This window comes from Corvus moneduloides, chromosome 7, assembly GCF_009650955.1.
Source record: "Corvus moneduloides isolate bCorMon1 chromosome 7, bCorMon1.pri, whole genome shotgun sequence".
NCBI lineage: Eukaryota > Metazoa > Chordata > Aves > Passeriformes > Corvidae > Corvus > Corvus moneduloides.
Genome location: NC_045482.1, coordinates 37,619,716 through 37,640,502, shown reverse-complemented (window position 1 = coordinate 37,640,502; position 20,787 = coordinate 37,619,716). Strand labels below are relative to the sequence as shown.

General features: G+C 45.0%; 1 protein-coding gene across 1 annotated transcript in view; it reads right to left on the bottom strand.

Annotated features, from left to right (window-relative positions):
• KIF5C (kinesin family member 5C) overlaps positions 1-20,787 on the bottom strand; it is a 66,460-nt gene that overhangs the window by 9,944 nt on the left and 35,729 nt on the right. The window contains exons 10-23 of the mRNA XM_032114524.1: positions 20,450-20,598; positions 17,388-17,536; positions 14,392-14,567; positions 13,056-13,124; positions 9,672-9,878; positions 8,710-8,856; positions 6,407-6,595; positions 4,749-4,866; positions 4,176-4,252; positions 3,060-3,169; positions 2,137-2,238; positions 1,477-1,537; positions 1,059-1,130; positions 450-554 (exon numbers count right to left, since the gene is read on the bottom strand). Coding sequence (XP_031970415.1) covers positions 450-554; positions 1,059-1,130; positions 1,477-1,537; positions 2,137-2,238; positions 3,060-3,169; positions 4,176-4,252; positions 4,749-4,866; positions 6,407-6,595; positions 8,710-8,856; positions 9,672-9,878; positions 13,056-13,124; positions 14,392-14,567; positions 17,388-17,536; positions 20,450-20,598 — 1,731 coding nt within the window. The remainder of the gene's footprint in view (positions 1-449; positions 555-1,058; positions 1,131-1,476; positions 1,538-2,136; positions 2,239-3,059; positions 3,170-4,175; positions 4,253-4,748; positions 4,867-6,406; positions 6,596-8,709; positions 8,857-9,671; positions 9,879-13,055; positions 13,125-14,391; positions 14,568-17,387; positions 17,537-20,449; positions 20,599-20,787) is intronic.

The following is a 20,787-nucleotide window of genomic DNA, read 5'->3' as shown; positions in this document are numbered from 1 at the left end:
GGAGGACACAGACATGGATAAGCCCAGAAATGACCAACCTCCGCACCCCAGGGAGGCACCAGCCCTTCAGCTGCACACAAAAGCCAAATTCCATTGTTTTCAGTGAAAACTTTGCTGGCTAAATCCACTCCAGTCACCTCCAAGGTGCCTCTGAGCAGCTTCAGGCCAGGAGTCAAATTGGGGATGCACAATCCATCCAGAAAACAGCTATTTTTAAGCATTTCTTTGTGCCAAAACAGATCTACTTTCACAGAAAAACAGTAATTCTTTATTTACCACATTCCTAGAAGTACAGAGAGTGGGAAGAGCAGCTCTAACACCAACTCCTAATGCCAAGGAGTTTAGTGGGTATTTTTTTCCTCAGACAGCACAGGTTACCTTCCAGAATTATCCTTGCAAACATTAAAAAAGTGCATTTTTTGATGGAAGGAGGGAAAGGGAGCCTTTACCTGTTTGTGAACCTTTGTAAGTTGTTCCAGGTTGTTCTCAAGAAAGGAAATTTTCTGCTTCTGCGCAGCACTTCCACCTCCATCATCACTGTCCAGTTCAACACTCTGCACACAAAATTGCAGCACTCACCAAAGCCAGGCACAAACTCAAGGGGAAGTTCAGCTCTTTGGGAAATCTGAGCCCCCCAAAAGCAGAAAAATCTTACAGAGCCCCAAATTTAAAAGAAATTATTGTAACTCTTTGGCTGATATTTAAGAATTACATTGCCCCTTACACAAAATCCAAGCTATTTTTACTGAGTAATTATGGGGGGATCCTGAATAGGAAAATCAAGTTACACTAAATAATTTCTGAAGTTCAACAGCTTTGAGAATTTTGCAGCTGAACTGCACTGGATGAGTTCATTCCCAAAACCACCAAAACTTGTCCTTAACAAATTAGGACCAAATAAAGTTGACATTCATCAGGAAAGTTTTAATCTTGTTTCTCATTGCTACTAAAAAAGACATTATCCCATTTTGTAAGAGCATGCACTAAAGGCTTCCACCAAATCACAAGACAACTGCAAAAAAAGGAGAAGATTTGGGTTTAAAAGAGTAGAGTTTTACTTTTTTAACGCGGGTGGTAAGATCCTGGACAAACAGTTTGCGCAGATTGTGAAGAGTCTGAAGTTCCCTTGCCTGGAATCAAAACAATAAAACAATAATTTTAAAACCCCCACAAATTACTAGGACAGCAGATACTCTGGTGTAAAAGGTCTCCTTGGATCTGAGTTGGTAACAGGAGAAAAGAGCTCTGGATTCTCTCTCTAGGAATCACCTGGACCCACCCCGAATGCCACAAAATAAACCCCATCCAGCCATAAAACCATACTGAAGGAAACAACTTCTCCAAAATCAGTAAAAGCAACCTTTTTAAAATTTTAATGTAGGCAGTTCAAAGCTGTTCACTCAAAAATTAAAATATATATCACCAGGGTATACAGATAGAGGGGGAAAAGCTGAATAAAGTGTCATTAAGACCTACCACTGTTTCCTCCAGCCCTTTAAGGTCTTCTCTTGCTTGTTCCCTTTTATCATTAAGGAGTCTGGAAAGATCACAACATGGAACACAAATCAATCATATTAAAACAGGGGAGAACCAACCAGCATCCACTTGGAGCAGCACATCTGCAGGAGGGAGCAAACTGTACGTCTCTAATTGTGCTTCTGACTGCCCCAAATATCCAACTTTCTCACATGGAAGGGCTCAGCCACCACCTCCACCTTTGTGTCCACACACAGGATTTTTCTCTCTCATTCCCAGGAAATGCTTTGACTCAGGCATCTGATCTAATACTTTTTAAAAAGCCCCAAAAATCAACAAAACCCCTCCCAAAAATTCCCAACTTCTTTCTTGCTTGTTTTGCTGTGCATTAAGGAATGAGAGGTTCAACACTTGCTGTGATACTTTATAAAATCAGAGCTCTAATAAACTCTTTTTGGCAAGTATCAAAGCCACTATTGGAATGGTATGAAAACAGAGAGTATTTGGTAATTATTTATTAGTTCCTGCTGGCTTTGCTGCTGAAATGATATTTTCAGTGTGAATATTCCAACACAAATCCCTCTCCCTAAGCACATTTTCTATGGACACATGAAGAGGCACGAGGTTCAGGGATACCAGATGAGGAAACTGTGGACTTACATGAGTTTTTCCAGTTTCATTTCTCTTTCCTGGTCCTCAATTTTTAATTTATCATAATCAGCACTCAGCTTCTCCTGTTCCAGCTGCAGCTTCTGGTTCATACTGGAAATGTGAAAGGAAAAGTCAGCACAGCTCAGCCTGAGCCCCAGGAGGAAGGGAGGATAAATCTCCACAAACAAAATGGGACTGGGCAGAGAAAAAGTAAAGCTGTAACTCTCTACTGGAAAATTGTGAAAGAAATCAAGCATAAAGAACCTGAAGGACATTGTTTTAAAATATTGGAGAGCTAAATTCAGTGTTTTTTTTCCTTTGCCTTAAAGGACACAAAGTGTTGTTGGCATCTCTCTGTCTTGCTTCCTCATTTCCCTACAATTAATCTTTGGCCATACAATAAATACGATAAAAGAATGCCCAGATTTTAGAAAAAGAAGAATACAAGAGCAAAACATAACAGAGTCACACTGGCATGTGAGCAGAAGATATAAAAACGCCTGAAAATGGGAGCTGTTTGAGTCACCCAGACTCTGAGAAGGTCTGGGGCAGGACTGGCCACCGTGAGAGGATCTCAAACCCTTCCTGGGGACATGGAACCATGTTCATGGTGGCTGAACTCAATGACCTTAAAGGCATTTTCCAACCCAAATGATTCCATGATCCTTTAAAACCTGCTCTCCTCCAAGCTCCTCTCACCCACTGACCTGCAGGTGCAATACTACTCTTTTTTTTTTTAACTCTCCATAATTTTATGGCCTTGTTAAAGCTCCCCAATAAAGAATTAGGCACTGTAATCCACCCTGAAAAATAATTACAGGGTTGGCTGCTGCATGTAAGGACAGAACTTCCAAAGAAACATCAGTCAAATCTAACAAAACCAACCCCAAACGAGCCCAGGACTGAGGAAGGGATGAAGGGGGTGAACATACTCCCTGATTTCATCAATTATTTTCTGCTTCTCTTCGATTTCATCCCTCAGCCTGGACAGCTGCTTCTGGTGGGCTTCCCTGTGGCTCTCCATCTGCTGCTCCAGGGCCTTCTGCAAACACCAGAGCCAGGAATCAGACACAGATCCAGGGACACACAGCTCCCTCTTACCCAGCCTCTAGATTGGAGAGAAAACTACCAAATCCATTCAGGAATCTGCCTGCCATTTCCTGCTGTAATCACAAAACTCTGTGTCTACTCATCCAAGCATTTAATTCAGTTTTTAGCAACAGATGTACAACAATTCTGACTCATTTTCTTGCAAAAACTACCACACAAAAACCCAGGGCTTGGCCACGAATGGCACTGATTTGACACCAATCCTCTCGTATTTCCCCTCTTTATTCCCCCAGGACAAGACATGCACAGCTCTACCTGTGGCAGAAGTAAAACCCAAACCTCTGGGAGCTGTTTATCCACAGCCCTGCTATTGAAATTGTTCCTTAAATTTAAATTCTAGGAATAAATATGCCTCGAGCAGCAAAAAAACCTCAATGTATCTCTTTAGATTGCTAACAAAAGATTCGCTTTTTTCCCCTCAGAGCTGTAAGGTACAACCACTTTAATCACAACTGATTTAATCACTTTACAACTGCTTTAATCACTTAAAATTTTTATCATGGAGGCAAAAGTTCTGCAGTCTACAAACCTCTATCACTATCCTCATAAAACTGCATTTTTCCTTCTCTGCAATTTGCAACCCCATCGAAACAACTCATTATTGCAAACATTGCTTTGCTTTCCAAAGGAAAAATACCAGAAAACAGGTTTATATATTTTATTGTTATTTCCAGGAGATAATCAGAATTCCAGCCAAACTTCAGGGAAGTAGCCTCTTTTAAAATCAAATTTATAACTACCTAAATGGATATTAACCCCAGTAGCCTCATTCACTACTGAGCAAATTGACTTTCAGCAGAGCTCCACCAGCAAAAAATGAGTGTAACGTAGAGGTGAATCAATGTAATTTTTGGTCACGTGAACAGGAAGACAAAATTCCACCCCAATGAACAATCTCACCACGAGATTCCCTCAAAATTTCCACTGTGCCAAGCTACCTTCATCTCCTCTGCATCCTGGAGCCGTGTCAGGTGTTCCTTCTCCTTGTCCTTGAAGCTGACTTCGTGCATTTTTTCTGTTTAAAGGTGGATACAGTTTTAATTTTAAATTTTAAATTTAAATTTTAGATCTTTAAGTAAGTTTAATTTATTCCAGGAGATGGAATAAAGATTCTGTTCTAACAGTACAGGAGATGATAAAATTTTTTAAAAAATAAAAGCCTTGTCCCCACCTGCTCCTCCCTCAGTCAGGGAAGATCTGCTTTTGATACACACACATTTTTCACATTAAGTTGGAGGGGGAAAACCAAGCAATCCTTAAAATGAAGTCAGCTGGGAGCTGGGAAAGACACAACCTGTGCACATCTGAGGGAAGCAGCTTTGTTTGGAATGGGGCAGGGGGTTTGCCAGAGGGACAGCTGACATTTAGATAAATTCTTCTCCCAGAATTTTACAGAATACTTACTTAGCAAGGTCGATTGGTGCTGTTTGGTAAAGGATCTGGGTGGGGTTTTTTATAATTTTTCACATCGTTAAAACACAAAACTGAGTCCACGAGACCCAAAGTTGTACCTTGAGCACGTAACTTGGCCAGCTCCTCGTTGAGGGAGTCCTGGGACTCCTCCAGCTGCCTCCTCTTCTGCTCCATGTTTTGCATGTAGTCTGTCAGGGACTTGATCTTTGCTTCGTGCTTTAAAGACAAGGAATAGCAGTGAGATGGGAGGAGCTGTGTCCTAGGAATTCAGGGAAAACTGTCCCACCCAAAGGAGAGAGAACAGAAAGACTTCCACATCCAGAGGTGATGACTGGGAGAGCACACAGCAAAATGTCTGGGAAGGAACTAAGAGATCAAAGCAGGCTGTGTTTTTAGAGGTCACACTCAGTAGCCCACTTTGGAATTCAGGCAGTAATCCCAAAACGTCCCTGGAAGCTCCTGACTTGGTGTTGAGCAGATTTTTAAAGGCAGATGGACACCAGCCTTATGAGGTGCCTTTGGGATCTTCAACCTGCAGAAGCTCAGATCCACTCTCCCCAGCCCTCCTGATGATTTGGTTCTTGCCAATGACCTTCTGAGCTAGAAAGGATTACGGTTAAACAGAAACCAGCGAAGTTTGTAGTGAAAACATCCAAAAAGGAATTAAAATATTCTAATTTGGGGACAACAATTAAGATACTGTTTGGATTATTGCATCCTAATTAAAAAGCCACTGAAGTACCTGTGGCTCACCTTAAAGTTCACCTTGGCAGGGAGGGAGGAGACCTCTGGGTCAGTGGCGCTGAGAAGGGGAGACTTGGAGGAACAACCCTGAGCTGGAATTAAAATAGTTCCCCCACCTTCTTTGGCTTTTAACCCCAGGGAGGCCTCCACAAGCACTCAGAAGGAAAACCTCCAAGATGCCAAGGCAGGAGATCGCCTGCTTGAAAGTTTTTCTGCTTGGTATCATTTTCAATTTACATTTTTGGGCAGCCCATACCGTGCAGTTTTAAGAACCATGCTTCCAGCTACAGCTTGATTGAGTAGAACTTAATAAAGACACTGTGCTGAAGGAAAAGGGGCTCTCCCTGCTCCAGGTGTGCTCAGGATAACTGCTAGGGAATGAAATACAGGAAACTGGATCATGTCTTTCCCTTCCCATGGCCACTTCCGAGCAGGTGAGGGTGTCAGAGCTCTCAGCCTTTCTCCACAAGCATCGCTGCCTGGCCCTGCCACCCACTCAGAACCCCTCCTCCCACCTGGATTTCTATCCCAAAAAGTTTTCCATGTTATTTTGTAGCTTGCTGCCTGGTTTTCTTGGCAGCACACCCACAGAGCAAATCCGGGGAGCTGCCCAAAGGTTTGGCTCGTGAAAAATATGGTCAGTGATCTTTTAAAGTGATCCAAGATGCATATTACAGAATCACAGAATGAACTAGGTTGGAAAAGATCTTCGAGATCATCAGATTCCTGGTGAGGAAACCACTCCAGGGAGGAATTTCAGTGCTATCCCACCAAACACGTTTTGAGACCTACTGTAGGACACGACCTTGCCAGAGCTCAGGACAGGACGTCAGAACGTGCTGAGAAACACTCAGGGGGAGGAACGAGAGAAGAGAGGGCAAACAACAAAACACGCAAGAGACGACACTGCTCCACTCCACAAGGCCCATGTCTCACTGCTGGCACACGCATTCCACGGGGAAGGAGGCTGGGAAGGCCACCAAAGCCCGGGAGAAGGCAGGAGCAGACCCACCTGGGAGATGAGGAGCTGGCAGGCCGCGAGCTCCCTCTCGCTGGCGTTCATCTTCCGGTTGGAGTCCATCTGGGCGCTCTCCAGCTGCTTGCTCCGGTTCACCAGCGACTTCACCTCCGACTTCATCTTGCTGATGTAGAGCCTGGCCATGGTGAACTCCTCCTCGATCACCCCGTTCACATCTGCCAACTGAGCACACAGGGGTTGCCAGCTGCTCACAGCCACAGCACCAAGAGCTTTTCCTGTTCTGGGAACTGGGCTGGAGGCTTGGTCTGGGATTTGGGATGGTTTTACAGGCCAGGTGTCATTTTAGAAAGAGTTTGGAGAAGGGGAGAAAGATGTTAATTATTGCATGGGAATTTCTGAGAACTTAAAACTCCTATTTGGAGGACAAAAAAAATCAAAATTGGGATCTTTTCACAAAGCAAAGAGTGTTTATTATATTAAGGAGACATCTTCCTTCAGAATTTTTGATTTGATTTGTCCTCTTTTCTCGTATGTTTTATACATATATGTGAAGGGATATCAAACCGTTTACCAGGTATTAGGTTGGATTTCAGGGAAAGGCTCTTCCCCCAGAGGGTGCTGGGGCACTGCCCAGGCTCCCCAGGGAATGGGCACATTCCCAAGGCTACCAGAGCTCCAGGAGCGTTTGGACAATGCTCCCAGGCACAGGGTGGGATTTTTGGGGTGTGTGTGCAGGGACAGGAGCTGGACTTTGATCCTTGGGAGTCCCTTCCAGCTCAGGATATTCCACTGAGGAGCTGTGCAAGTTCTCCCTGAGCAAAAACACGGCCCAACTTCATCTGCTTCTCCCCTTTTCCCAGCACTGCCAAAGGGAAGGGAACATGTGCTGCTTCTCCTCCCAAAAATCCTGAAAAACAAGAATTCTTCCAAAATTTTCAGTCCGCTCTGAAATTAGACACACTTGGAGAAGATGCTAATTGCCAACAAATTTGCAATTATTCCCCTAAATGCTCCTCAGTCTGGCCTGATTTCCACTGACAGCTGTCCCCTGAAGTGCTGACATCTCAGTTCCCATAAAAACTTGTACCAAACTGCCTCTGCCTCCATTTGCAAAGATCTCCTCTCCCAGTCCCTGCTCCTGCGGCCACCAGAGGCTGCTGTGACATCTCCGAAGGCTGGGATCTGCAGAACCACACGGACAGCAGGGACTGTGTCCTCTGCAGCAGGACAGGCTGGAGCTCATGCTGACCCAAGGGGGCCTTGGCAGGACATCAACAAAAAAGCGAACTAAAAGTAACAAAAATGTATTGCAAGGAGTTTTCATACATCTCAAAAATGAACGGAGCCAGTTTTAAGCACTGCTACTTTTCATGTGGTTTCAAATGGACAAAGATGGCACTAACACCACCAGGGAGATTTTCCAGGCCATGGAAAGTTTCCATCACTGCCATTTATCAATGGCCATAGAAATATTTTCTCTGAAATCAGCATTTTGTTCATCTACAGATGTGACAAAGTGAGCAGCCACCTCCTCTGCTGAGGAGGCCACACAAAGGCAAATCTCAAAGCGGGGCTGACCAAAATTTGCACCAAGCTTCAGACCAAAAATTGGCCACCTCAGAAGCCAAATCTCACCCCTAAAGCTTTTTCAAATTCTGGGAATTCTGAGTCATGCCACCTAAGGAAGGAGTTGGGCTACGTGTGTATTGTTTTGGGGGGAACTCAGACCCCCCATTAAACAGTTCAGTGACTCCCAGGTGGGCTCTGGCCCCAAATACTGAGCTGGGAATAACTGTGGGAACTGTGAGCCAGCCAGACAAAGAGCTCTGCAGTGTCTTCCAGCGTGCTCAGCCAGGATTTACACAGAATGTCCTGGGAGAAGGACTGCTGGATCCACATATTCCACATCTACTGATGCTCCCAGGGCTGAAGCCAGGATGGGAGAGCTGGGGGTGTTCACCTGGAGAAGGGAAGGCTCCAGGGAGAGCTCAGAGGCTCTTGCAGGGCCTGAAGTAGCTCCAGAAGAGCTGGAGAGGGACTGGGGACAAGGCATGGAGGGACAGGACACAGGGATGGGTGGGATACTGGGAAAGAATTCCCAACTGAGAGGGTGAGGAGGCCCTGGCACAGGGTGCCCAGAGAAGCTGGATCCCTGGGAGTGTCCAAGGCCAGGTTGGAGCAGTCTGGGATAGTGGGAGGTGTCCCTGGCCCTGGCAGGGGATTTGGAACTGGATGAGCTTTAAGTCCCTTCCAAGCCAAACCCCTCTGGGATTCCCGGATTTGCTGGAGTGTTTTTCCCTGCAGGAGGAGCTGGGGAAAGCACAAAGCCCACTCACAGTTTTCACGTCGTTGGTGCCAATGATTCCCCCGATCTCCCCCAGGTCCTTGAGCAGCAGGTTCAGGATTTCCGTGGCTCTCTTCTTCTGGTGGTTACTGAGCTCCTGCAGCTGGCCCAGCTCCCTCTGGGTCGCTGTCAGGGCACTCTGGAAAGGTTTAAAACCAAGGGTTACCCTCCCCCCTGCAGGCTGGGCAATTTTTGTGTGGCATTTTCCTCGTGCCTGCTGGCACAATGTACTGACACATCCAGTTCCACCTTGGCATAATCCACTTTCACAACTCACTTGCCACCAAAGGCTACTTTAGATCTATTAAATGTAGCAAATCCGCTAAGAATCTTATTTGCATAATACATCAAAGGAGGTTAATCACAGAGAAATAGGTATAGAGGGATAGAAAATTCAATTTTTTCCGATGGATTTCGTGGTAATCTGTTTTACTGAGGGAGATAACAAAGTCTTTAATGAAACAGTGCTGTTAACAACAGTTCCTTAAGTTGGTGTAATGAATTAAGGGAAAAGGATGCTTTAAGCTACTAAACCAGTCTTGATTTTCTTCAGATCACATTTTTCCCTTAAGATCAGGACACATCAGCTGAAAAAGCCGATTAATTTTTATCTGGTTCCTTCCTTGAGATCCCCTGGCTCCCTGTGAAATCCCTGCTCCGCCGCACAGAGTCCAGGAAACCACAAAATGCTGCCATTTGCATGAGGCAGATTTTCACAGCTTTCTTGGCAAAATACAGGTTTTAAATATCCAAAACACAGGATGGCCACTTCTCACATCCAGTTCCTTGCTGCAAGAGCTACAATCTGCCACCAACTTCCACGGAGCAGCTTCTGAATTACCTCAATTTAGTTGGTTAATTAATACAGGGAAGAGAGGGTGACACCAGCAGGTTTTTGGGAAGCCCTTGGGGAATGTTTAGGGAGCAAGCATAGGAAGAACAAGTTGCTCTTACACTTTTCTGTGCCAGCTCATCTGCCAGCTGCTCGTTGGTCCTTGTTTTGTCCTCCACTTCCTGGGATTTCTGGTCATAGTTGACAGCCAGCTCTTCCAGGGCTTGGAGCACCTCCTTCACTTCATCCTTGGCTGCCTCGTTCTCAATTTGGAGTCGGGTCAGCTCCTCCTGGATCTTCTCATAATCCCTTCTCGTGGAGGCCAGAAGCTGGGAAGGAATATCACAGCAGCATTAAGTGACCCAAAAACTCCTTCAAAAGACAACACTGGAAAGGGGAAAAACAGGCAAAGAGGGGGAAAAAGGGTGAGCACAAATCCTGTGTGCAGGAGGGGAGAAATCCTGAAAACAGCACCAATTCCAGCATAAATGTGTTTGGAGGAAGCACAGAAAAAACTCTGAACTTCAACAACAAGAAAAATCTTCATCAAATCCTATTATGACCCAAGACTTGAGGCAGAGAAACTGATTTTAAACAGCATCAGAGCACCAAAGACGTTTCCTGCCCTCAATCCAGGGCTGCAGCTCAGACCAAAAAAATATCACAAAGTGAAATGTTTCAGCAGAGGCTCGGGGCTTTGAACTGAGCTGAGGGAAAAGGGCTCTCTGAGGCAGCCTCAAAGACCTTGTGGCTCCACAGAAATATTTTGATAAGCAAACCTAAGATGATTATTCTCAGTTCTCATCTGAAGGATGATGCTGAGGACAGATTAGCTGCTCCTATTTGCTGAGGGAAAATATTCATCTCAGAAGAAAATACTGACTTCACACACACACACTGGTGAGTGTTTCCAGGCTGTAAAACTTACTAAAGTTACTCTCTGCACGCTGCTGAGGGAGATGCTGAGGTTTCAGTGACTGTCAGAGGTCACCGGCTTAGTCCTGTCCCTTGCCCTTGAACCAATGTTCAGTGAGGTGGTAAAGCCATGAAAATTCAGCTGTGGTGTCCTCAGCACAACCCCAGCCCCACCAGCAGCCCTGTGCTGCAGAATGATGTGAAAAGAAATAAAAGTGACACCTAACATTTACTGCTGATACTGCACTTTCAAGAATAAGAACAAAATCAGGGCTTGGCATGGCATGAAAACATCAAATAGGGAATTACACCAGATAAAACCCATGCAGGAGATAGGAGAGGGCCTCATGCTCATCTTAACAGCCAAGTCTGGACACTCATCCACAGAATTCACTCCTTCCCAAGAAGTCTGGACTATGGGTTAGTATAATATTGCAGACAGCGGAATAAAACATTCCCTGCTGAAACGTTTTGGGTGGATTTCTCCTGCTCTGCCCACCAAGCAGCTGAGTGAGAGACCCCCAGCAGAACACACACCCCCCCTCTCAAGCAGACCACCCAAAAAGCAGAATGTCCCAGGAGAAATGGGGCTTTTTTTGGCTCAGAGTGCTCGTGGAAAATAGGAAAGCAGGGAGGCAGCTCTGGAGGCTGGCATGTGCCCAGAGAGGCACCGAGAGGATTCAGATGTAAGGGAAATTTATCTCCCTGGTAATGCTGCAGCCTCAGAAGTGCACTCACGTTATGGAAAAACCCATTGGATTGCCAGAGCCAGATGGCATGTAAATATTTAAACAACAAAATAGCTTCAAATAATCTTCCTGCTAAACACAGATGGAACTATTATTTACATTTACTTAAGAAATTTTCTCTGTGAATATTACCGTGCCTTCGAGAAGCACTGTGCATCACCTACAGCATAAACAAAGTGATTCTGGCTGATACTATGTGGAAAAACGGAGCAAGGTTTTCAAAAGCCACTGATAACACGTTAAAATGATGAGCTGGAAACAAAGGGAAAAGGTCCATGGCTGCAGCACCTCGTGGATCAGTTCTATGTGGGGATGGAATATTCAGAATCCCCCAAAACACCCACCTTAAGCAGCAGCCAGGGGTGAAAAAGGTATCAACTCCCCCCCAAAATCAGCCTCATCTGCAGCAGGCCTCAGGTTTATAATTAACCTGCTGGCTTAATCAAGCAGAAATAAGGACTGGTTAATTAGGGGGGAGCAGAGTGAGGCAGCTGCTCGTGGATCAGTGAGCTCATCACATCTCCAGGGGAGAGCAGGGACAGCTGATGTGGGGAAAAACACCTTGAATAATAAAATACCACCTTATCCTTCAGAGGTCAGAGCCCGGCAAGCTCCTGAGGTGAGTCAGAAAAAGATTCTGAACAACATCAGCTGCAGAGATTTCACAGCTTAGCAAAGCTGGACTAGGAATGTGTGCAAAAAAAAAAAAGGGGGAAAAGTGGCCACTGAAAACCTGATTCCTCTTCCAGAGGAGATACTGGAACAGGGAGGGTGGGAAATAATTGTGTCAGCTGCTCCCAAACAGGAGGAATGCACATCACCCCAAAAGCAAGGCACGAGGACAAGTGTGAGGGAAAAATCCACCTCAGGTGATTTTGAAAAGGGATGTAAAAAGATGGGAGAAGTGAGGTGACACAAAAACTCGTAGCACACATCAGGAAACAATGGGCTGAGCAGGCATAAAGTGCATTATTATGCTGGTGGAGCCACAGGCAGCACTGCTCAGTGCAGGGCAATCAAATCAAGCCGTGGCAAGAGAATGAGGAGCTTAATCTTGGACTAAAATAAAGCTGGAGATTCCCCCAGCCAGGCCAAGTCCCCAGAGGGGGCAGGTGAACCCTGAGTGATGAATTACAGATGTGTTCAGACGTTGTTTTCTCCCTGATAACACCTTGGGAACCCTTTCTGAGGGCCTGGATTCCCAGTAAAAGCAATTCCTAAGAAATATCACAGCAACATTTGGGGAACTTGGTGGTTTTGCCTCATTTTGCATCTTTAAAACTCCTCATAAATGACAGATAAGGGAATGGCTTGACTGAGTTTAGTCATCATATTTCCCATCTTAAACCCAAACCCACATTCATTTTAGGGACAGAAAAAATGCAATCAAATGTTTGAAGTGAGCAATCCAAGATTTTACAGCAAATCTGTGGCAGCACCAATTATCAGGTTTTTCCATCTCACAGATTGCTGCCTCTAATTGCCAAAATAATGACAATTAGTAATTTAATATCAGCAAATCTCTAACTCCCTGTAGTCCATAGTGCCTGGATACCTGAATGGGTACAACGAAAATCACATTTGGCGTGAAAAATCCTGGCCCCACTCCTCCCCTGGACCTCCAGCATCACTTCCCAGTGGGAGGGATTGTTATTTCAAGGCGTCTTATCAAAGGCTTCATGAGACTATGATGAAATTTAAAGTTTAAACCTGGCTGACACCTTTTCCAATTGAATTTTAGCCAGTGAATATGAACAGCTGTGATGGAATCATTAAACAAGGGGCTCAGGAGCAAAATGGAAAGGGGTTTTTTTGGTTGGTTTATTTGTTTTAGTTTCTTACCTCCTCTTGATCCAACATTTGCTGCTTTAGTTTTTCAGCCAACTGGCTCTGCTGGTTGATTTCATCATCCTGCAATGAAACAGGGGTTGAGATTTTTAATTTCTCTTCACAGCTCTCATTTGATCACTTTTTATCTCCCCTTTCTAGAAAAGAAAGGGGAATAATTCAGCAAACTTTGTGAGGGGAGAGAAAAATAAACATCCACGGAGCTCTGCAGTAAAAGCTGTCAACACTGGTGTAAATGGAGATATTTTGGGTTTGGGATCCCAGTGTTTGGGATCAAATATCTTCTCATTTCCTACAGTGCTGTGCCAAATTATGCTTCCCATGTTTTCTAGGGAAGAACTCAAACCTGCTGCCAGTTCCCTCCAGAATAATTTAAGAGGCTTTGCTGCTTTTGATGAGGAAAGTGAAAGAAGGACTGAATTTTTCTTTTTCTTTCCCTAATCAATATGTAAAAGCTGGAGATTGCTGCTGGGGATGTAGTCAGAGAAAAGCTGGAATTTCTCACAGAAAACTGCTCCTTTCAGTGCCATCAACACTGCTGTGCAACCAGACTGTGCAGGGACACCTCGAGCACACCAAAATTAAGGTTTAAACACGATTCCTCTGTAGCCACAAACAGCCAAACTCCAATTTTAACAGGCAAGGACACACTGGGCTTTTTTCTGCTATTTTCCTGCTAATTACAACTGAATTTTCAAATTGAGTATCAATTCATGATGAGAGCTGCCCTTTCTCTAGACAACCTTTTTGCTGCTCTCATCCACAGTGGTGAGTGGCTTTTTCTGGGCCTTTTTCCCCCCCCCACCACTTTTCATTTTTCCAAGAGCCAAAGCTCTTAATGGCCGGATGAGGGAATTGCTGAGAGCTTTAAGTGCCAGTGATGTCCCTCAAGCTGTGCAAAGAGATAAATAAATAAGCCACCTGCACTTGGGGCTGTGTTTGCAGCTCCAGCTACACAAACAAAAGGGGATGGGGATATATTTTCCTGAAAATTGTGAGCTGGAATTATTAAGGACAGTCACCATTTGTTTCTTTCCCTGGTGACTCCAGGGTGATGTTACAGTTTGCTGAGGGATTTTACAGAAATCACTGAAGGAAAGGAAAAGCCTGAACTTAAAATTGAAGGAAAACTTGGCTCTGATTTCCTGGAGAGTGCTCCCAAACACTGTCAGCACATGGAAAGGGGGTGGAGAGCTGAGAGGATCTGCTTTTACGCAGTGTTTGGAATTTTCCAGCGTTCTCCAGCTCACAATGCTCAAGAAACGGAGAAAAAATACACCCACAATATGGCAATAATTTTCCATTTCCACCTGGAATCAAGCATTCCCACCTTATCATCCAGCTGCCTGTAGAGACTGGCAATCTCCTCATCGTATTTCTGCTTCTCCTCTGTGGAGATGCTGGCGACCACGGGGGTGATGTTATCAATGATTGGGGTGTTATCACAAGGCTCCAGGTTCTTCTGGTCCTTGGCACTGATCTGCTCCTCCTCGGGCACAGCTTCTCCTGCAGGAACACGACTCATGACAATCCCAAATCCATGGATACTTTAGGATGGGCCTTGCCAGTCACTGAGGGACTCAGGGGAGTAAGGAAGGGCTTTTGTGCCACTGCCTGGGATACAAATGACATGGAAAAGGTGTGGGAAGGTGGCCACCCTCGTGAGGAGGATGATTCCATGGAAATGCAAACTCCATGGACTCCGTGACCTTGGAGGTCTTTTCCAAGCTTAATGATCCTATAAAAACCAGCAACAGGTTGAACCCTAAAAGCACTGAAATCCTTTCACTCCCAGGATTAACTCCATGGATTAACAGAGGTGTAAATAAGGAGGGAAACCCGCAAATTCCAGCCTAAAATCTGCTGGCATTTAAATGTCTCTTCCTCTCGGGATTTCCAGCTCCAGGATAGACCAGAAGGGCACCAGAGGTGTTCAAAACAATATTCACCTTCTGCCTTGCAAATTCAAGCACAAACACCAACTTCCAGAGGTTGCCTGCACACACCAGACACATTTCCTACAAAATCCCTGTCCCCAAGGAATATTTCCTTCGGGAACAGCGCTGTGTCACAATCACAGGCTCAGTGATGAGGGATGGGCAAGCTACTCATACCAGAAATTAAATCCACTCTCCCCAGAGGCTAGGGAGAGGCTCTGGGAGCCCCTGGATGCTGCTCAGGGAGTGGGGAGGTTACAGCCAGCCCTGATCCACAATCAGGTTTTTTTCCTTTCCCAGGAAAAGCTCCTATATTTTAGCCCCTGAAAGCTTTACCAGCCTTTCCTCTTGCCAATTTATCTCACTGGCAGGGGAACAGGTCAGCAGGACAAATATATCAAAGCCCAGAAAGGCTGAGTGGGGCCCCAAAGCAAAACAAAAAGGGCAAGAAAAAGCACAACCAACCAACCAGATGATTTTTTTCCCAGCTTAAAGCAGGAAAAAGTGGAATTTGAAATCAAGCAGCATCACCTCTATCAAGGTACTTCACTCCAAATATTTTCTGCCCTGTTTCTGAAGGGTTGATGGTATTTTATATTATTAATGAGGGAAATGTGGATTGATTTTTTGCTGTTGGAGCAGAGAAGGAAAGGTGGGTTCGGTCAGAATGTGGGGCCTTGTACACAAAACAACACTCCTCAGGCTGTGGAGAATCCACCAGGAGCTTCCCAAAAGGAATGTTTAATTTGTCATCCACTGGATGAGAACCTCCTGCCTGTAAAACACAAGAGAATTGTGCACTTGGTGCTGAAACCCTCAGTGAGAATTGAGCTCACCCATTTCCTGCTGCCCTTTTCTTTTGTAGAATAAATCCTTCATTCCTGGAATAAGCTGTACCGGTGGAATATTATCCAAGATGTGATTTCTGTGACAGCTTCCTTTGTAAAAAGCCTCCTTCCTTCCAGAGGATGGGATTGCAGAAGGTCAGACAAGAAATCAATAATCTTTTGAATGCATTGCTGGGTAACCCTGATGGAACTGCAGCACTGAGGGAGGGGATGAGGACGGGGATAGTTAAACAAAAGGATCCATCCAGGCTTTTCTTTAAAAAAAAAAAAAAATGGGAAGGAAATTCCTCAAGAACGGGAAGGAAATCGAAGTGGCCACATGTGGCAAACATGGGCAGAAGGAGGGAGAACAGAGCAGGTCCCAAATCCCCATCCCAGCATCTCCATAGCAATGGGGCTGTGCTGAGAAGGAAAAATTCCCTGTGCCAGGGTCTGCAGAGAAAGGCACAATGAGGGGGTAACAGCTCCTCTGAAAGAAACAGCACAGGGAGGCGGCAGAGGGAACGCTCTGCATCCCTGAAGAGCAGCGATTATCCTGCCAGGATTGCAGTGGGACGGGAGACACCAGAGCTGCCCGTGCCACATCAACTGGGACTCATCATTAAACCACCCTTTGCTCTTGGTTCAGGCTTTTCTCGAGACACATCCACACACAGAGCCTGGAGGACACGGAATTTAGAGAATAAAAAGGACTCCAGAGCAGCATTCGTGGGGATTTGTTGGGATTTCAGGGATGCAGGGTTGGTTTCTTTGGATTGGGGGGGGATTTTTGTTGGTTTGGAGGTTGGGGGTTGATTTTTCACTCGTGAAATAAACAATTCAAACTGAGGATAGGTTGCTAAAATTATTTGTCAGCATTGCAGATTGAATTAATTTATTTTCAATTTGTATTTCAATAAAAATTTGTTAATTTGTATTTCAATAAAAACTCTTTCATTTCTATGTATCCATATTCTGCCTCCTCTACCACCCTACAGCTGATGTTACAACCTACCCTGAACAGCAATTCCCCATGTTTCTAAACAGAAAATTGGCTGTTCTCAAGAAAAAATTTCATTTAGAAACCACAGGAGCAGGCAAATGGTGATTCTTCTAATCAGATGCCACTCGCTGTCATTGTGCTAAAGGACTAATTCTTCTAATGTTAAATTCAATTATAAAAAATCCCCAAACCCAAGGTCCAATTACCTTCAAGCACAATGATCCTCATGCCTGAGGAGCAGAGTTATTTAAAAAAACCCCCAAATATAATGACATTTTTCCTTTTCTTTATTAACATCATTAACAACATTAAAATTAGGGATGCCTCCCATATTCTCCACAGCTGAAATCACACTAATTTTGGCATTTTCACTGGTTCTTCCTGCAAATAGCTGCTGGTTTGCCTGGTTTCTGCCTCTTCACCTTTCATTATTGTTATGAAGTGTGAGTTATAACTGAGTGTGAGTTTAGAATTAGTGATCAGACAGAATTAACTAGAACTGTGATTTAGGGCAGGATTTCAACACAGACACATCCAGCTCCCAGTTTTTGGCACCTACCATTCCTCCACCTGTTCAGCTCCAGCTCCAGGTGCTGGATAACATTCTTTAAACTCTTGTTCTTGTCCTTCTCCTTCTCATACTTCTTCTTCCACTCCTCTGCTGTCAGCTCCAGGTTCACAGACACCGTGTTCTTGATGGTCTTGGCCCTGCACAACAAAACCCAGGTCAGCTGCTCTGGGATTTTTATCCCAGTGCAACAGCGGGGATTGGGAATTTTTCTGTGATCCAGAGGGAAATTAACAGAGAAATTGTGGGTTCCCCATCGCTGGAAGCGTCCAAGGCCAGGTTGGATGGGGCTTGGAGGAACCTATGGAAGGTGTCTCTGCCCATGGGAATGAGAGGAGCTCTGATGTCCCTTCCAGCCCAAATTCTAGGATTCTGTGAAAATGAGAAGCTCTGGAATCTGCTCCCGGGTTAAGGACAAAGCCAAGTCCTGTCCTTGCTGCTGTGCAAAGTCAGCTGCCACGTCCAGCTTCAGCTGAGACCCCCCCAGCAGCACCTTGGGCTCATCCCAACTCTCCACAACCACCCCTGAAACTCCCCCAGCAAAACTCATCCGTGTTTGGAGCATCAAAGGGAGTCAGAGAGGGAAATTCATCCTTCCTGAAAGCTGAACAGGCCTTTCAAAGCCCATTTCGGGGAGGGAGGGAAGGAAGGAGAGAAGGGAGGGAGGAAGGGAGGAGCCTGGGGGGTCACCACCAGGGCATGGGGTTATCCAGGGCTGAGCAAGGGATGCTGAACTCCTGCCAGAGCCTCTGGAGCCAGCCTCAGGAGTTCCTGCCTCCCTAGGCAGAAATATCCCAGATTTCAACCCTGCTAACAGCAACCAGCACCTCTTCCTCATTGTGAAAGTGCTCAGCTCCAACCAAACCCAAACAATTGTGCCAGGAAGTGCAAAGCAAGCAGGAAACAATGCCCAGCACCTACTGCAGCAAATCCACGTTGAAAAAGGGAACCCAAACCAATCACTCTGAATTAAGAAAGCCTCAGATTTTGGCCCTTCACTGCTCAGACACCAAGTCCCTTCAAATGCCTCCAGTGTTGTTGAATAAAGCAGAGGATAAGGAAAGGAATAACAGACAAACCTCCAGCAGTTTATAAAGCTTCAGTGATTTGCACTCTGTGGCAAGCAGGAGTTCTATTATCCTTAAAAATATTTTAAAGTAACCCCGTGCTTTTAAAATAATCCCAAATATTTTAAAGTAACCCCGTACTTTTAACATAATTCCTAACGGGGTTTGCACATTGTCTCTGCTCAAGTTTCCACTCATTTAACTGCACCAGGGGAAAAAAAAAACCCCACCCCAGCAGGAAGTTTATCCTGATGATGGATGAAGCCCTTGCTGACAACTAAAATTAAAAATGATATAAAAACACAAGGAAAGATGGAGTAGAAAGAGAAAAAAAGCTGATTCACTACTAGCAGAGGAGCACTTGTACAATTTGATTGGTACAAAAGCTCCTGTGAAGATGGATTTTATTCCTGACATTTATTTTAATGGGGACATAATTCTTTTTTTCCCAGGAAAAATGAAGGAATCAGCAATCAGCCATGAGTCATGGGCCTTCCCCTAATGCTATTCAGGTCCTCAGCTGTGTCACAGCAGACAAATGAGACACCACAACCCAAGAGCCTGGAAAAGAATCCACATCAGGCAGCACCATTCCCACCCCAGTGCTGACAGAGAACGTTGTGCATGGATAATCCATGGGCTGCTCTGCATGGACCACCAGTCCTCCCAGGGAAATACAAGTGATTTCCTTCCTGCCAATTCAGTGCTGTCCACAAGGAACTCCTGTTCCACCCTCAACCCCAACCAAGCTCACAAATATTTCCCTATTTCCCCAGTTCTTGCAATCCCATCCTCAGTGAGGATCCCCTTCAAAATGTTCCTCCTCCTAGGAAAGCCTTGAATGCTTAGCCAGGATGTGCAGAGTCACTTGGAAAACTGCTTTGCCCCAAAAAGAAAGGCAAATTTCTCTGATTACTGGGAAGAGCAATGAAACCAGGAGGAATGTAAGCTGCAATTTAACTTGGAAGCTGGAGTTCAGAGCTGTCAGTGCTCTCTGTTTAATTCCTGCATCTCAGTGCTCGTGTTTGCTCCACACAGGGCGTGATCTGGGCAGCAGAAGTTTGGATCTTCAGTAGCTAAAACTCATCCTGGCCACACAATGGGGAAATAAAACTACAAAGCAACTCTTTAACCCCATTTTGTTCATGGCCACTGAATTTTGTGGGACAAAAGCTCCATGTGGTGGAAAACAACCCAATTTCAAACAAATCAAAGGTTCTGTATCCTCCAAACTGTTCAATTCTCTTTCAAACAATCCTAACTTGCCAGTAGTTTTCCTTTCTGCTGCTACACAAACCAAACAAAACAAGTAATTTTCCAAAGGATCCGAGTTCTCCTCAATTACCACAAAAGCAGTAATTACATAATGAGCCTGACCTATTTCTGCACACTTTCCCAGTGCATTTCATATCACTGTTACCAATAAATGCACATGCAAGAGAAATTTTCTTTCTGCATCCTTCCATACTTTTTGATCCTAAATTATCCAGATCCTCCAAACATCAGGTCCACGAGCTGCCGTGGCAACCTCTCAAAGCTGTCAATATTACAGAGTCCACACTCTTTAATTTTCCTGATTTTTAAAGACACTTTTTACAACCATAACAATGATCCCTGAGGTGAAACTCAGGGAGAAGACACCTCTTAAAAAGCATCAAGAGCAGTGTCAGATACAGCAAAACTGAATTTTTCCACAGAAAACTGCCCAGTGCCTTTATCTTTCCCATAAAAATTTCAAGGAATTAAGATAACACTTTGTACTTCCTGCAGGAAAATCAATTGGGGCTTCCAAGCAGAGCAGGAAAATCAACTGGGGCTTCCAAGCAGAGCAGCTTGGCCAACATTAACATTGATTTTTCTGGGAATGAAGAGACAGCTCTCTGAAGTTCTCCAGTTTTTGACCAACTCCAGAAACCACAAGCTCTGGACTTCCAACACCTGGAGGAGCCCCAGGGATGCATCCAGGCTGATCCCAGCGGGACTCACCGCTGGCCAAACATCAGGGTGGACTTGGTCTCTGCCTCGTTGAACACGGAGGGGGAGCAGCAGATGACAATGGTGGTCCTGCAGTTCCCACCCAGGGAATCCTGGAGGATCCGGGTCATTTTGCTGTCTCGGTAGGGAACGTGGGTTTTCTAATCCAGATACAAGGAAGAGACAAGAACAATTCTTTTAAACAGAGCAGTAAGGGAGAATGTGAGGCCAGCAGGAACGGATCTGAAGCACACAGTTGTTCTGATTGTGCCAAGGTTTGATAACCAGCGACATCACAGAGAATTAATTCCTTATCTCGGGCAGAACAGCCAAAGTGTCACTGGTTTGTG